This window comes from Lynx canadensis, chromosome B1 (assembly GCF_007474595.2).
Source record: "Lynx canadensis isolate LIC74 chromosome B1, mLynCan4.pri.v2, whole genome shotgun sequence".
Lineage (NCBI taxonomy): Eukaryota > Metazoa > Chordata > Mammalia > Carnivora > Felidae > Lynx > Lynx canadensis.
In genome coordinates, this window is record NC_044306.2 from 186,418,768 (window position 1) to 186,436,768 (window position 18,001).

At 46.1% G+C, this 18,001-nt stretch overlaps 1 protein-coding gene across 1 annotated transcript in view; it reads left to right on the top strand.

Annotated features, from left to right (window-relative positions):
- The first annotated feature begins 16,446 nt into the window (after positions 1–16,446).
- Positions 16,447–18,001, top strand: part of DHX15 (DEAH-box helicase 15) — a 63,310-nt gene continuing 61,755 nt past the window's right edge. Inside the window, exon 1 of the mRNA XM_030314109.2 lies at positions 16,447–16,672. Within this exon, the coding sequence (XP_030169969.1) occupies positions 16,602–16,672 (71 nt within the window). The 5' untranslated portion in view covers positions 16,447–16,601. The remainder of the gene's footprint in view (positions 16,673–18,001) is intronic.

Consider the following 18,001-nt stretch of genomic DNA (forward strand, 5'->3'; position numbering starts at 1 on the left):
AGAAGAGACTCATAAATATGGAGAACAAACTGAGGGTTGCTGGAGGAGTTATGGGAGGGGGGATGGGCTAAATGGGTAAGGGGCACTAAGGAATCTACTCCTGAAATCATTGTTGCACTATATGCTAACTAATTTGGATGTAAATTTTAAAAAATAAAAAATAAAATTAAAAAATATATATATAAATTTAATTCAATCCCAATTCAAATCTTAACTTGACTTTTTTTTTCACTTTACATTTTTATTTTGGGGCGGGGGCGAGTGAGCACAAGTGGGGGAGAGGCAGAGATAGAGGGCAAGAGAGAATCCCAAGCAGGCCTCATGCCCAGTGCAGAGCCCGATTCAGGGCTTGATCTCATGAGTAGTGAGATCATGACCTGAGATGAAATCAAGCGTTGGATGCTCAACTGACTGAGCCACCCAGGTGCCCTGCTAACAGGACTTTTTAAGGGAACTTAGTAAGCTAGTTATACAATTCATAGGAAAGACGAAGGGACCCAAATGGCCAAGAATTTTTTGAAAGGAAGAAAAATGAGAGAAGACTTTCCCTGCCAGATATTGCAGCATATGCTGAGAGGCTACAGTGCGGACATAGTTTACTAACATCTGCTCCTGGCCATAATGAAACAACCAGCATCCAGATTTAACTTCCTCCCAACACAATGAAATTACTAGACAAAACATACAAAAGAACGGTTTCAGCCATTGGTCAACAGGCAGCACGGAGAAGGAAAACAAACAAGGTGAACCCTAAGATTGCCCAAGCCTACTGCCCACAGAGAATTTCTCAGCTGCAGTTCAGGGAGGAGCGTCCAACCAGAGTGACCTCTGACCTGAGCACAGAGTCAGTGTCTGAAGAGGTCAAGGCAGCTAGAATGTGTGGGTCACACCAGAGAGGAAAGAGCCACATGGAGAGAGCTCTGAAGACCTACAGAGGGTTCCCTTTGAGTGTTTCAGCCTGGCACTCATCAGTACGTGTGTATCTTACTTAAATCCAGCTGCTGTGACAAAATACCATAGGCTGGGTGGCTTAAACAATGAACATTTATTCTGCATAGTTCTGAAGGCTGGAAGTCCAAGATCAGAGTACCTGGTCAAGTTCTTGGTGAGGGGGCCCTCTTCTTGGTCATATCCTTAGGTGGTCTTGCTTGGTGCTGCTTGTAGATAGGAAAGCATCCTGTGTTTCCTCCTCTTTTTAGAAGGGTGTCAATCCCATCATGTGAGTCTCACCCTCATGACCTCATCTAGCCCTAATTACCTCCCAAAGACCTCACCTTCAAATGCCATCTTGTTGGGGTTAGGGTTTCAATGTATGGATTTGGCGGTTTCAAACATTCAGGCCACAGCAATGTATATGAGAAGACCACATGTAAGTGAGAGACCACCAGAAAGGATCACACAGAACAGTCCCCACAACTAGCTTTATCAGGGTAAAGACCCTTCAGGACCTAACTATCAAAGCATAATAAAAGCAAGCTTTGAGGGGCGCCTGGGTGGCGCAGTCGGTTGAGCGTCCGTCCGACTTCAGCCAGGTCACGATCTCGCAGTCCGGGAGTTCGAGCCCCGCGTCAGGCTCTGGGCTGATGGCTCAGAGCCTGGAGCCTGTTTCCGACTCTGTGTCTCCCTCTCTCTCTGCCTCTCCCCCGTTCATGCTCTGTCTCTCTCTGTCCCAAAAATAAATAAACGTTGAAAAAAAAAAATAAAAAAAAAAAAAAAAAAGCAAGCTTTGAAAGGATCAGATTCCTTCGCAATATTTTAACTGTGTCCTAAGACAAAGCCCGAAAATATTTAAAGGGACAAAAAATACCCCGTGTTGAACAAGACAAAATTCATAGTATTTGCATCTAATGAAAGCTTACCAGACGTGCAAAGAAGGAGAATAATATAACTCATGATGATGAGAAAAAGAATCAATAAAACAGACCCAGAAATAATACACATGATAAAACTAGTAGGCAATGGCATTAAAAGAATAATCCCGTTTAAGAAGGTGGAGAAAGGCATGAATGTGTTAAGAAGGAGCACAGAAGATATAGGAAAGACCCACATGAAATTTCTAGTGACTGAGGTTTTGAAGACTGAGCCATTCAGTGAATTGGCCTTTGGTGAATTTTGGCTTTTAGAAAATTGGCTTTTGGGGAACTGACCACTAACTGTAGCTCAGACCTGTGACTGACAGCGGGCTAATCTCTTCACTCTTGGAATGGAAGTAGCACAGCTGGGTAACTGTAGGCATTCCTCCTCTTGGTGGAGAAATGGGGGCAAGAGCAGTGTGGGTGTTCTTCTTGGCCATTTACAGGAGGAGTAGAGGAAGGGAACAGACTCCATTGGTGGGCAGGCAGATCCAAGAGAACAAGAACCAAAATTCTGGGTCACACAGAGACTCATTAACCCCACCCAACTGAGAAACATGAACTAATGGAGATAAGGCTCTCGTTGAGTGGGTGGAAATGGTGAAATCTTCCTCCTTGGTACTTCTCTATGAGGAAGATTGCCTAAAAAGTGTGTAAAGCTGGGAGTGGAAGAGAAACTGTCCCCATCACTAAGTTCTAAGCACCACCAGCTTGTGGTGATGTGGCTGCTGTTCTCGTTTCTCAGTCTGGTGGGCCTGATTCCTTATTTTCTTCTCCTTCCTGTTTTCTTTCTAGGCTTCCATTCATCTTACTTGCCTCTCAAATAAACCCGTACCTGTATGGGGCTGGTAACAAGGAAGGTGCTACCGTGAGCCTTCTGCTGCTGTGTTTATAAAGTTGACATGAGAGGGGGAGACTCTGGTACAAAATACTAGAGCCTAGAGCACGGTCTCCCTTAGACTCAGGGAACCAGGGCTCAAGCCCTGAATGGCCCAGATCTTATGATCGTTCTTATGACCCCCTGAGTCAGGGATCCACCGGGGGTCTTTTCGAGCCAGTATTCACCCACTTGGTCAGTTGTCTAGAGGGCCAAGGGAATGTGGCCATTTGGAGTCCCTATCCCTGGGAACCTGGACAGGAGGCATAACAATGGGGCTGGGATGTCCATGAATGGAAGGGAGAGAAGGTGTGCATACCACAGGCCAGGAACATTCATTTGTATCCTTGATCCAGATCCCTTAAATGTTGGCAGTAGGCCTGTTTGCCAGTCCTGAGGTGGTCTGAGTTCTTGTTGGTGGAACTCAATTATTATTTTTTACTAGCTTGAACACTTTCTCTGGGGTCTGGATGTTGTATCAAAACTCATGGCTTATCTATCCCTCTGTGTCATATATTTTCATCTCTCATTCACTCAACCCCTTTGTCCGGGCTTTTATCCCCACCATTTTTCAGAAACAGCTCATATAAAGGTCATCAATGGGCTCCATCGTTCCAAAGCCAGTGGTCAGATATCTGTGCCATCTTATTTCAATGTTCATTTTCTACTGTCACTGTAACACATTATTACACACTTAGCAGCTTAAAGCCACAGAATTTATCTTATAGTTCTATGTGACAGAAGTTTGACAGAGGACTCACCAGGCTAGAATAAAGGTGTCAGCAGGACTGCATTCCTTCCTGGAGGCCCTAGGGAAGAATCTGTTCCTTTGTTTATTCAGAATATTTGCAGAGTTCAGTTTCTTGTGGTCATAGAACTGTTTGGTTTGCAGGCTATCAGCTAAGGGTTGTTCTCAGTTTGTGGAGGTCACATTCATTCCTTCGCTCATTGCCCCCTTCCTCCATCTCCAAAGCCAGCAACAGAGGGTTGGCTCCCTCCCATGCTTTGAATCTCATCACATTCTTTCATCACATCAATCTGACTGACTGTTCTGCCTTCCTCTTCCATTTTTAAAGCCTTTTTGATTATCTTGGGATTGCCAGCATAATCCAGGATAATCTCCCTATCTTAAAGTCTGTGAGTTTAATTTCATCTGCAAAGTATCTTTTGCCACATGATGTAATAGATATAGGCGAAACATCCAGAGAATGAGAATCATGGAGCCAAAGTCCTGCCTACCTTACTGGGCTTCCTAGAAACATGGAATGTTTTCTTCTCGAGATGTTTACTATTCTTATTTTAAGGGGCCTGTTTTTGATGGCTGGTTCTCCTCCGTTGCCTTCTCTGGCAGATGAAAGGACACCAGGAGGATTCCAGGGCCTGGTTCTTACTCATGGAGGAATGATCTCACCTAGTTCCATGTTTTCAAATAACATCTCTATGCTGATGACGCCTAGGTTTATATCCCCAGCCCTAAGGTTTAGTTGTAGGCTTAGCTGCTTCCTTGATATCTCCACTTGGAAGTCTGATAAGCATCTCAAACTCAGCACAACCAAAGTAGAACACTTTAAAAGTTTGTTAATGTTTATTTACTTATTTTTGAGAGGGAGAAAGAGTGTGAGTGGGGCAAGGCAAAGAGAGAAGGGGACAGAGAATCCCAAGCAGGCTCCATGCTGTCAGCGCAGAGCCCAGCATGGGGCTTGAACCCATGAACAATGAGATCATGACTTGTGCCGAAATCAAGAGCCAGACACTCAACTGACTGAGCCACCCAGGTGCCCCTCAAAATAGAGCTCTTAATTCATTCCCTCCAACTCCCCATCACAATCCTACCCACCTTAATAAACAGTTCCACCATAAACCCAGTTGATCAGATGTCCCATATTCTTTCTTTCTCCTTTCTCAACCTTCTGTTGAGACAACCCATTAGCATGTCCTGTTGGCTCTGCCTCAAGAAGAGAACCCAAATCCAACTATATCTTGCCTGCTTTTGCCATCATCTGGGTCTAGTCACCATCACTTGTCACCTGGGCTACTTCAGCAGCTTCAGTACGAGTCTCCCTGCTCCCGTTTTTGCCTTTTTCCCCATAGTTGATTCTCCAATGGTAAATGGTAGCTAAAGTGACTTATTAAAAAGTAGAACAGGGGCGCCTGGGTGGCTCAGTCGGTTAAGCGTCCGACTTCAGCTCAGGTCATGATCTCACAGTCTGTGGGTTCGAGCCCCGCATCGGGCTCTGTGCTGACAGCTCAGAGACTAGAGCCTGCTTCCGATTCTGTGTCTCCCTCTCTCTCTGCTCCTCCCTTGCTCATGCTCTGTCTCTCTCTGTCGCAAAAATAAATAAAAACATTAAAAAAAAAAAAGTAGAACAGAAATAGGCTGGAATACATCCAAACTCCTCACCATGACCCATGGGCCCTACACAATCTGGCCCCTGCTTATCTCAGTGAGCTCATCTCAGCCCAGTCTCTCTTGTTCACCACCTCCATCCACACTGGTCTTTTCCTATTGTTAACACACTCATAATAATTTCCTTCCTTACACTTCTTTGTCTGGAATATTCTTTTCCAGTTCCTGAAAAGGCTGAGTCCCTCTTGCTTTGGCAAGTGCAACTTCTAAGAAGAGTCTTTCCTAGCTACCTTCTCAATATACTCCCTTGTAGCATTTTCAGTCATTCTCTATCGTACTATCCTGTATTATTTTCCTCAAAATACTCATCAATGTCTGAAATTATCCTATCAATTTATTGCTTATTGTTTATTGTTCTCCACTGGAATATAAGTGTCTCAAAGGCAGGAATCTTTTCTATTTTGTTTATCACCATAGCCTTAGCATCTCGAACAGTTCTTGACATATAGTTGTCACTGAGAAAATGTATGTTGAATGAATGAATGAGGTTTGGAGGTTGTTTATATTGAAAATAAGGAAACCAACTCTAATATCTTAAATTGGGTTTCCTGGGAAGCAGATACTGACATTGAGATCAGCACGTAGGAAATGTATAAGAGAGTGCTCCAGGGATCAAAACAAGTGGAAGGGAAGGGAAGAGAGTAGGATTGGACAGAGAGAAAAGTGTGGCTGTGAGAGTCCCCCAAAAGGCTGACGTCAATCCCAGTGGGAACTCCAAAGCTAGGATAGCTCTCCCAATTGGGTCCAGTTTACAGTGGGTGGGACCGAGACTTACATTCCCATAATAGTAGGTCATTAGACATAGGCTACCCTGGTGAGGAGGGGTGCAGACACCAGCACTGCAATAGGTCTCAATGCTGCAATGAATCCTCATTGCCTCCTTCCTCTACTGCCCATCTACTTTACCCTCACTCTCAGGCAGCATCTTGGGTGCTCCTGATGGCTTACCTGGTAATAAAACCCACGCCTTCAAATCTTAAGGGTCTGAGTCCCTGGTCATTATGCCATTCTCAGGCTATAGCTACTACATTTGTATATTTATTATCAAATTTAGAAAACAGAGTATCTAGAGGCGCTCAAATGAATCACCTGAGTGGAAAACATATTCTTTTTTATGTAGCAGCAGCCTTATCTCCTTCTGGTGACCAAAGCCAATTACTTCTGCCAGGATGGTGATTCCTCTTCCTGCCTTCTGGTCCCTTGGCATGAAGAGCTTAGAGAGCCCAGTTGACGGTCATGGTAGGAGTATTCCCTTTTAGGAACCAGGACCCTTAATTATTCAGAATCCAGACTTTCAGTAATGGAAAGTATAAATTCTCAAAATGAATCATTAGAAGTGAAGGAAAGTGGGGATACTCTTTCTCCCAACTTCTGATTTCCAGATCTATGTATTCTACCTATTGGGGAAACAGCACCATATAAAAGTCATTTATTTAGTGGGGTTTTTGTTTGTTTGTTAGAGAGAGAGACAGAGACAGAACACAGAAAGACAGACAGAGAGGGAGGGAGAGAGAGAGAGAGAGAGAGAGAGAGAGAGAGAGAGAGAGAGAATCCCAAGCAGGCTCCACACTCAGCACCGAGCCAAAATTAAGAGTAGGATGCCCAGGGGCGCCTGGGTGGCTCAGTTAAGCGTCTGACTTTGGCCCAGGTCATGTTCTCATGGGTTCTTGAGTTCAAGCCCCGCATCAGGCTCTGTGCTGACAGCTCAGAGCCTGGAGCCTGCTTCTGATTCTATGTCTCCCTCTCCCTCTGCCCCTCCCCTACTCTCATTCTGTCAAAAATAAATAAAATTAAGTTAAATTAAAAAAAAAAGAGTAGGATGCCCAACTGACTGAGCTACCCAGACGCCCCCAAAGTCATTTATTTAGGATGTGCATCGCATTATGGTGGATGGCATGCCATCTTCATAAGATGTTGTCTCTGAGCCAGTTATCCCATCATACTCATCACTTCTGGGTATTGCACCATGTGATAGGAACAGTGTACCTCCTAGTTATGTGTCTGTTCCAGCATTTCCTTTAATGTTAAGTAGGTCCCTTTGTCTGACACAATAGTATGTGGAATCTCATAATGGGGGATTAAATATTCCATATGCTCATGGATAATGGTACTGGCTGAGGATCTGTGGATAGAGAAAGCAAACCCATACCTATTCTTGTCAAAATGTGTTTATTCTTCGCAAAATGAATGGCTACCCCTTCCAGGGTATCCAAAATAGTTAACCTGTTATCAAGCGGTTGCTCGGTCTCTTGGAGAAGTTGTATCATGCTGGGCATTCAGTGCTGGTTTCTGTTATGAAAAGGTTGGACATTCAGTCGTTGCAACAGTTAGATCAGCCTTGTTACGTGGGACCCAGGCTGTTGCATCCACATATACCTCCATCCCTGCTACCATGACAATTTCATTCATTTGCCCATCAAGCAAGCAGTGGAGTGGCTGATGACAGAGGGCCTGTCTATCACCGGATGATATGTGGTTTATTAGTGCCTCTTCTATGATGGATGTTCTCTGATATGCATTAGCATATGAAATAAAGGTCTTCGCACTCTGTGCCCACTTCAACTGCATGGCTTTACCCTAATCCTCACTGTCTATCATTGTCCCCCCAGTCTTCCAAGCTCTCTGCTTCTAGACCCCTGACCAGATGGTCAAGCTATCCAGCATTGCCCACGAATCCCTGTGTTCTCATTTCTTCGCAGGCAAAGTGGCTGACTGAGTGCGACGACATCTCCTTACCGCTAATCTTTCAGGACCATGCTGAGTGAGGCGGCAGTGCAGCCTCTGTTCATTTCCAGCTTTCACCAACAAACCCAATCGAGCCATTTGTGAATCCGTCTCAGGCTTTTCCCTCTTGCATCACCTGATCATTGAGAGGGGAGATGAGCGGTGGTGTCCCGGTAAATATGTAACAACCAGCTTACTGAAAAAAAGGAAAAAAATATGTGATTTGCAGCATTGGCTCACTTTTGTGGGAGAAATACTTCTACTGTGGTCGGTTTCCAACTATCCCCGGGATGTCAGCGGGATGGCAGCATTCCTGAAAATTTAACAATGAGCTCGCGCGAGCTGGTGCGAACTGGCTCCAGCATACCATTACAGCTGAGGGAGGGTGGTGTAGACCGGGGGCGGATGATTGAGCTACCTGCCCGCTTCCCGCCCTGGCAGTTTTGTGCTTTCTGGTTTTATTGACGTCCAGTCCTAAAGGTTCCTCTTCCACCTGGGCCCATCCCACTCTATGGTTTGGAGAAAGTCATAGAACCTAGCTCACGAGGGGCAGTTCTAGTGTCATGGTCACTTGATGTTCTATGATAAGGTACCTGCCTCGGTTGGGGCCTGATAGTACTCCCAAAGCTGTTTTGTGAAAGGTGTTCAACTCTCTGTCGTAGTTGATAGGGTTTTGATCCAGAATTCTATGGATCCACATTGTGATTATCCAATTGTAGTTATGTAAAATCCATGCGACATCTCTTTCCGTCACTGATATCCCTAACGCCATAGGATCTGCTGAGCGGTATGGCCCAGAAGGCTAGCTGTTTGCCCTCCAGCCTGGACCCGTGGCAGAGTCCTTTCCAGCTGTGTCACCCAGTGAGTTGGAGCAGTACTTCTGGGAACATATTGCTTCTTAAAAAAATTTTTTTAATGTTTATTTATTTTTGAGAGAGAAAGAGACAAAGCATGAGCTGGGGAGGGGCAGAGACACAGAATCTGACACAGGCTCCAGGCTCTGAGCTATCAGCACAGAGCTCAACACGGGGCTTGAACTTGTAAACCACGAGATCATGACCCGAGCTAAAGTCGGATGCTTAACCGACTGAGCCACCCAGGTGCTCCGGAGTATATTGCTTTTAGAACTTGAAGAGACCAACCTGGCAGGCATTGTGCATGATGGTGAGGAGGGGATGTCCCCGCATAGCGAAGATCACTAGACTCTAAAAAATTACTTATGGGGCAGGCTCCTGAATCTTTCAAGGTTTGCCTCCCTCAAGAGTGCATGTGAATTACCAAGGCCTCCAGACTCCCAGCCACTCATTTATTTGGTCTCGCTAGTATGATGTCACCAATTTCCCAGACCAGTGTGATATTCTGTGGGAGGTCCAGCTGGTTCATGTCTCCTTAGGCTCTGTTATAACAGAGGATGGCAGAGTTAACACAGCACTGGGGCAAGTCTATAAATGGAAACTGTTGCATACTCCAAAGGAATGTGAATTCTGATTCTTGTTTTGATAGGGATAGAAAAAGGGTGGATTTGCCAGATCACTGCCACATGTCACATACCTGAGTCCATGCTAATCTGCTCTGGCAGAAGTAACACACCTGACACAGCAGCTGCCATTGGGGACGCTATTAATTAGGTTTGCGATAGTCAATTGCCATTTCCCAGAATCTGGCTGGATTTTGCAGCGTCCAGACCAGTAAATTAAATGGAGGTATGATGCAGACTCCCACCCATCCATCTTTCAGATCTTTAAGGGAAGCAACAATTTTTACCTTCTTTCTCTCATTTCTTTTTAATGTGGCAAAATATATACAACATGATGGTTGCCATTTTAACCATTAAGTATATGGTTCAGTGGGATTGTGTTCACATTGTTGTGCGTATACTCATCTCTAGAAAGGTTTCGTGTTTCAAATGAAAACTCTGTACTCATTAAAAAGAAATCCCCATTTCTACCTCTCCCCAGCCCCTGACAATCACCATTTTACTTTCTGTCTCTATGAATTTGACCACTCTAGGCACCTCACATGAGTGGAATCATATAATACATGTCGTTTGGAGCGGGGAGGGGCAGGGGGAGAGGGAGAGAGAGAATCTTAAGCAGGCTCTATGCCTAGCACGGAGGGGGCCTGATGCGGGGCTTGACGCAGGGCTCCATCTCACAGCCATGAGATCACGACCTGAGCTGAAATCAAGAGTCATTAACCAACTGAGCTACTCCATTTTACATTCTCAACAGCAGTGCACAAGGTTTCCAATTTCTTCACATCCTTGCCAATATTTGTTTTATTTGTTATAGTAGCCATCCTAATGGGTGTAAAAGTGGCTTCCCATTGTGTTTTTTTTTCTTTTAACGTTTTATTTATTTATTTTGAGAGAGACAGAGGCAGCATGAATAGGGGAGGGGCAGAGAGAGAGAGAGGGAGAGAGAGAATCCCAAGCAGGTTCCTAGCTGCCAGCACAGAGCCCAACGTGGGCCTTGAATTCACGAAACCACAAGATCATGACCTGAGCTGAAACCAAGAGTCGGACACTTGGTGTCCCTCCCAGGTGACCCTCCCATTGTGGTATGAATTTACATTGCCCTAATGACTAGTGATGTTGAGCATCTTTACATGTACTTATTGGTCATCTGTGTATCTACTTTGGAGAAATGTCTATTAAAATCCTTTCCCCATTTTCAAAAAAATGTTTATTTTTGAGAAAGGGAGGGGGAGGGGCAGAGGCTATGAAGTAGATTCCCTTCTAACAGGAATGAGCCCACCTCGGGGCTCAAACTCTCGAACTGTGACATCATGACCCAAGCCGAAGTCGGAGGCTCAACTGACTGAGTCACCCAGGTTCTCCTGAAATCCTTTATTTATTTTTAAAGTAAGCTCAACGGACTGAGTCACCCAGGTTCTTCTGAATCCTTTACTTATTTTTAAAGTAAGTTGTTTTTCTTGTTTCCCTAGGTTGATTTTGTAACTGTTTTCTATTCCTTATAGTTTTTTCTTTATTTCTTTTTTCACCTGTTCTTTTGCTTGCCTTCCATGGTTTAAATTGAGCATTTTATATAATTCTATCATATCTCCTCTCTTTATTTAAAAAATGTTTATTATTTATTATTGAGAGACAGAGTGAGAGCGGGGGAGGGGAAGAGAGAGGGAGGGAGACACAGAATCTGAAGCAGGCTCCAGGCTGTCAGCACAGAGCCCAATGCGGGGCTCAAACCCAGGAACCATGAGATCATGACCTGGGCTGAAGTCGGACGCTTAGCCTACTGAGCCACCCAGGTGCCCCTATTGTATCTCCTGTCTTAACGTGTTCCTTACACTTAAATTTAGTTGTTGCCATGCACACCCTCTTGGCTCCTGCAGGTACCTGTTAGCTAGGTCTTACAGCCTTTGTGGGACAGGGTCACTTTCCAATATTATCAACCCTAAGATGTCCCTGGAATATCATATGTTGTGACTTCACTTTATTGCCTAGTAGTCAGCAGGGGAAGTGGGGGTATATCCTGAGGGAAGTGCATTATTATCCCGCAGACAGGAGGCCTGTCACTAATTCACAAGCAAGGACCACTAGCTTTTAATAGGGAGGAGTGGGGCATTTGGGCAGTCTCAGCAGGCTGAAGGGAATTTAGAAATTCAACATTGTTCAGGTGTATCAACCTAAGTGTCCCCATCCCATGTGTGACAGTTCCACTCTTTCCCTACCAGCGCCCTGCCTTTGACATATCACGTCTGCCTAAGTTGAGAGTTTAATCTTTGCAAGTTTCCACTTGGCTTTCTGTACTGTCAGGTTTAAGTCCTGGGACTGGTCCTCAGTGTTCTCTGCCTTCCCACTGCAGGAGATGAGAACTTCTTTATATGCTCCCAGAAGGTCTTCTGGTGTTCACACTTCACTTTGAATTGCAGATCTACCACTCTAATCATTGATTATCTCTCCAAAGCATCAACTCCATTTAGCAGTAGCCATCACATCCTATATGTTTACAGTTACTATTTCCCTCATATTTTGATAGCAATGCATGTTCTTTCACTATGTACCACAGGCTCTTTCCCAGTACACCATGGGCAAAACTTTTAACAATTGCCCTGTTTTCTTGTGGTAGCTATGTTCTACCCATCAACACTGATTCATTGTGGGCCGGCGACCAGTGGCCAACTTCAAAATGCAACCACGGCGTCTGCTTTCTTGGACCATTCCTGGCACCAAATCTTTTCGAGTGGGTTCCATGAAAAGCAAACTCTGGGGGCGCCTGGGTGGCTCAGTCAGTTAAGCCTCCGACTTCAGCTGGGGTTGTGATCTCATGGTTTGTGGATTCGGGCCCCGTGTGAGGCTCTGTGCTGACAGCTCGGAGACTCGGGCCTGCTTCGGATTCTGTGACTCCCTCTCTCTCTGCCCTTCTCTCTCTCTAAAATAAATAAACATTAAAATTTTTTTTAAAAAAAGTAAACTCTGAAGCAAAGATCAATGTTAAGGAAGTTTATTAAGGAGTACACTTAGGACCAACACCGGTGGAAGGGAAGAGAGGACAGCAGGATCAGACAGTGAAAAAGATGGGCTGTGATGCTTTTGCATAATGCAGGATTTGACTGGCCTTTGTCCCTGGTTCCTGAGAGGTAACTTCTAAACCCTTGGAATTTCCCAAGTGATAGGACTGTTTTTGCCATTTATGGTGGGTCTTTGGACCACACTTGAGTTTGCTAATAAGATGGTTCAGGGTGAGGGCTGGTCATGCCAGAAAGACAAACCCTGCGATTAAAAGGTTGAGGTTTTGAGGGGCGCCTGGGTGGCTCAGTTGGTTATGTGGCTGACTTGGGCTCAGGTCGTGATCTCACCCGTTTGTGGGTTCGAGCCCTGCATCCAGTTCTTTGCTGCCAGCTTGGAGCCTGGAGCCTGCTTCAGATTTTGTGTCTCCCTCTCTCTCTGCCCTTCCCCCCCCCCCCCCCCATCTCTTTTAAAAATAAACATTAAAAAGAATTAAAAAAAAAAAGTTTGAGGCTTTGAGCCTCTTGACATCAGCCCAACCTCCTGACCTTTAGGGAGGAGAAAAGAGGCTGGAGATTGAGTTCAATCATGGGGCTAATGATTCAATCAATTATGGCTACAAAATGAAACCCCAGTAAAAACTCTGGATACTGAAACTTGGTGGAGCTTCCTGGTTCGTGAATACATTCACGTGCTGGGAGTGTGATGTGTCCTAATTCCACAGGCAGAGGGTACAGAGGCTCTGGGTTCGGGACCCTCCCAGACCTCATGCTATTTCTTCATCTGACTGGTCCTAATTCGTATCCTTTATAATAAAATTGTACTCATAATGATAGTGCTTTCCTGAGTTCTGTGAGTCATTGTAGCAAACTAGTGAACCTGAGGGAGTTGTGGGGGAACCTGAATTTGCAGCCAGTTAGTCAGAAGTGCAGGTGGCCTGGGCCCCCCGAACTTGTGGATGGCATCTGGAGCAAGGCCAGTTTTGTTGAGGACTATACACCTAACTGTGGGGTCTGAGCTAACTCTCTAGGTGGTTACCGACCGAACCGTATTGCGGTACAGAAGATGCCAGTATAACAACAGCCCCAGGTGACCTTGCAGGGAGCTCTGAGACTCTGGAGCTCACAGTTGTCCCAAGTTAGGAAGAAGGACGAGGCGCATATACTTCCACACTGTATTCAAAATGCCATCGGGGACCTTCCCTTAGCCAATGAGCTTCCTGAAAGGAGCTGACAGCTAAAGGATGTCTTAAGGTAGCCTTCTTGGGAACTGAGGGATGTCATTCACTCTTGGCAGGATTTCCATGGCCAATCATAGTGCCTACTACACTTTGTAACCATTTCTATCCATTAAGTGGTGGAGAGAGGACAGGGTGATTAAAGGCAGTACTGAAGATTCTTGCAAATTAGTAGGCATTTTGCTGCTAAAGAGAATCCAAAGCGGGGGATTTGTGGCAACTGATCCTGGCAATTGCTCAAGGGTGATCATACTGTCTTCGCACTTAAAACTTTAGGATGCCCTCCTGTTGCTCTTGGGAAGGATAAAGTCTCCACGTCCTTAGCAAAACCCCTCAGGCTCTGCATGATGTGGTCCCTTCTTGGATCTGCAGGATCATGTCTTCCTCATCTCATCGCAGTCGTTTGTTCGGTCTATGGATTGCATCTGACCTTTGAAAGTTTTGGGGCCTTTGCACGGGCGTTTTCTCTGTTTGGAATGCTTTCCTCTTTTTTCCTGACCAATTTGTACCCATTTTTTAGGTCTTTGTTTACATGTCTTTTTCTCAGGTCTCCCCTAACACTCATTCTGGTCAGAACCACTTGTTATATGTGTGCAGAGCACCTGTCCCCTTTAGATGGCCCTTTTGGCGCTTATCAGAGCTTTAACAAATGACAGGTATTTTCGTATGTAGCTGTTTAATGCCTCTCTTCCTTTGATAAGTGTTACGAAGGCAGGAGCTATGACTATTTTGTTCTGTCTACTCTCCCCAGGACTAAACTCAGTGCCTGACATGGGGGTTTAATAAACACTCATTGAGTGAGTAAGTACATGAAGTAATTAAGATAGACAATAGTGATGCAGTTAGTGGTTAATAGTGTGGCTCTGTAGTCAGGCTGGGTTCAAATCTTCCAAATCCTAACTTGTCTACCCAGAGCCCTGTAAATGAGTCCTCCCCTCGTACAATGTCGAAAATTCAGTTTATCAGTCCACATTGAGTTTGTCAGATTCGTGGAACTTGTCCTTAATAACCAAACTCTAGAACAATGTGGAATAAGAATACCTACTTAGCAGCAGCACAGCATAGCACTTAAACACAGTCTGGGAATCTCAGAACTGTGATCTTGCCCACAGTGCTTAACCCTGTCTGTGCATGTTTCCTCATCTGTAAAGGAGTCTAGCTCATAGCACCTAGCTGAAAGTTGTTGTAAGGGCCAGATAGGTTAAAATATACAAGAAACAGGGGCGCCTGGGTGGCTCAGTCGGTTAAGCATCTGACTCTTGATTTCCATTCAGGTCATGATTTCCCAGTGGTGGGATCGAGCCCTGCATCAGGCTCCACGCTATCAGCCCAGAGCCTGCTTGAGAATTTCTCTCTCCCTTTCTCTGCCCCTCCCTGGTTCGCTCTCTCTCAAATAAATAAATGAACTTAAGAAAATATTTATATATGTGAAAGTGTCTGGTACGCATTAAGTTCTTTATATGCATTTGCTATTTTCATTATCGTTAATTTAGGTTGGAAGACATCTCTGACTGGACATTTGGAGCTGGTTAGTTGCATAAGACGTTCCCTCCAGGTGAATAAATTCATGCCACAGACAAATAATAGATCAAAGGTTTGTCTAGTAGATAAAGAGTTGGTGTAAAGGAAATATTTCCTGGCATTTCCAGGAAGCTCTAGGGACCTGGTGGGTGGCTCTTCTCTCTTCTAGGGCCAGTTGTATCTAAAAATCTAAGGTAGAACATCTAGGCACAGGACTCTGCCCCTCCTTCCAAGCAGTGTGAACGTTCTGGCAGATTTTGGCTTTTTGTTCCCCTTATTATAGATTCCAGAAAGGCCACTATGTTTTGGTAGGTATGGCTTTTCTTCATTCAGATTACAACACAATTGATTAGGTTATCCTTCTCTTTCAGTACAACCTAGGACCAAGGCAGAAGCATCACTGTCTTGATTTCATATCCTCCTTCACCAGGTCTCCTTGCACATTTAAGACAGGCTGATTCTCTTAGGGTAGATAGAATTCCTACTTTTCCATCATTATTTCTCCAAAATTTTAAAGTACTTAATGGTAGCCTTCAAACTGGGAAACACATATGCTCTGGGTGCAGAGACCCACAAAAGTCATTTCACCCCAACAATTTTCTATGGCTTTCGGATAGCTATTATGACCATATGACTTACCTTCCCCAGGCTCAGTGTTCACATCTATTAACACCTACCTTGCAGTGTCACTGTAAAAATGAGGATTAAAAGTAGGGTTAACACTGTGGTATCCCATAATAGGCACACAGGGGGTAAAAAAAAGCAAATTACGCCTTTACTGCCAGTTTCCTCTATTCTGGGAAAAAACATACATACAAACAAAATATAGATTGAATACAGGCCGCCCGTGCTAGTTTAAAAAAAAGGGGGGGGGGCAAAATGGATCACGGAGAGTTTTGACATTTTCTCACCTCAGTTTCCCTGACATAATTGAAAGGGGTCTGGTCAGTGGCTGCAAGTTCTTTTAGATTTGGAGTTTATAAAATACTGGGTTCCAAATTTGGCTCTGCCCTGTTTTTGCTGTTATGATCTCGATTAGTTTCTTAACCTCTCATGGTGTCAGACTCCCCTAAAGCCAGGATAATGGAGACGGATAAAATTTCCTAAGCAGGACTAGACTGTCTCCTGTCTGAATTTCCCAAATCAGAAGGGCAGGAAGGCCATAGTACATATACCTCTGAGCAGCCGCACCGTTGGCGGACAGAGCTCTCAGGAGGGAGGAAGCCGCCGAGGCGGAAGGAGGGCGGGCCTGGGATTCCCGCCTACGATGCGTGCGCGCGCACCACGCACGCATGCACGCATAGCACGCACAGCACGCTGCGGAAGCGCGCGCGCAGGCCCAGCCCTCGCCGCCGCCGCCATTTTAGCTCCTGGTTCCGGCCGCACGGTGTAGGCTGTTGTAGCGGGAGGGGTGGGGGTCCTCCAGAGTTAAGTAGCTGCCCTCGACTGTACCAATACAGCCGCCAGCTTCTTTTTCTTCTTCCTTCAAATCCGCGCGCTTGCAGAGTCCGAAGATGTCCAAGCGGCACCGGTTGGACCTGGGGGAGGATTACCCCTCTGGCAAGAAGCGTGCGGGGACCGATGGGTAAGCCAGGCCGGGGGCGCGAGGCAGCGGCTCGGGCTTTGTTGGGGTCCCCGCGGAGAGAGGGCCAGGGCCGGCCTAGCCACGTCGGCCCTGGAGCCCGACCCTTTGTTTCCCTCTGGGCTTGGCTCACTAGCGGCGGGTCGGGGAAAGCGGCGCCACTCCCGGTGTTCGGCTGGGCAAGGGCGCGGGGAGATGTGTGGTGCGGCCGCCGCCCGGCCCAATCGGGAGGGTGGAGAGGCCTGCGTGGCCACGAGGGCGCCTCCTCCCCGGGCCGAGCCAAGCAAGAGTCACTTCGAGGGGAGCAGCCGGGAGGAACCGCGGACCTCGTGGCCTGGGTTCCCGGGTAAGGCCTGGAGAGGGTGGGGGAGGGCGCGGCGGGAGTATTCCCTTCCAAGGGCACCAGGTATTTCTCAGGCCGAGCGACCGCGGAGAGGACCTTGCGGGGGGGGGGGCGGCTGGGTGCCCCGCAAGGAGAAACGCGGAGGCCAGAAAGTGAGGGAAGCGCGTGGATTCTTGTGTAGGTTGGGATGGGGGTGGCGGGAGTTGAGTGAGGCGTGCGGACGAGTTCTCGGGGGAAGGGAGAGTAGAGGGCCTGCGGGGGAAAGGAAAATGTGGAGTATACCTGATGGGCACGAGGGCTGGGGGTTTGGAGCCACTGCATTTGTAGTTTGGCGGGAGAGCTTGTGTCTCGGTCCATTCAAACACTTCAAAGTAGATACTAGGCAAACTTCCGCTCTCTGCGTACGCTCCCGCCATCTCCTTTATTTCCTGCTTTGGCTAAAACTGGTTGTTGGGCATCCCTGGGATGGGAATTAGAAGGCATTCCCCCCCCACCCCCCTCCAAGAAGTTCTCGTTTTCTGGCTCCTCTGCTAGTAGCTTTCGAAACAGGCAGACACCTTTCAAAACGTTTTTAGTATTTATGGCAAAATGTCGCCCGTGGGGAGGTTGTTGGGGAGTTGAAATAGACTCGTGATGTTTCCGATTGCTTTCCCTTCGCATTTTCTGAAAGCTACAGAGGAATTTAACAGTTGACTTTAGCAATTTCATCAAAATCGTTTCTTGTCCAGTGTGTGTTTTCATTCCTGAAGTTCAGAGATTTATTTGGATAATTCAGGCTAGAACACAGAAGTCTGAGTATCCAAATACTTTTCACAGTTTTATCCTTGCGTATGTGGAGAGAGCGTAAAGAATCACTGTGTCAAGCCGTCTATATAACTTCTGTGAATTTTTGTCCGCCCAAAGTTCTTCATTTGGATTGGTTTCCAGGTGTCTGTTCAGTGTCTGGAGTATAAGCCAGGGTAGGGTGTACTTTTTGATACCTTCCCGTG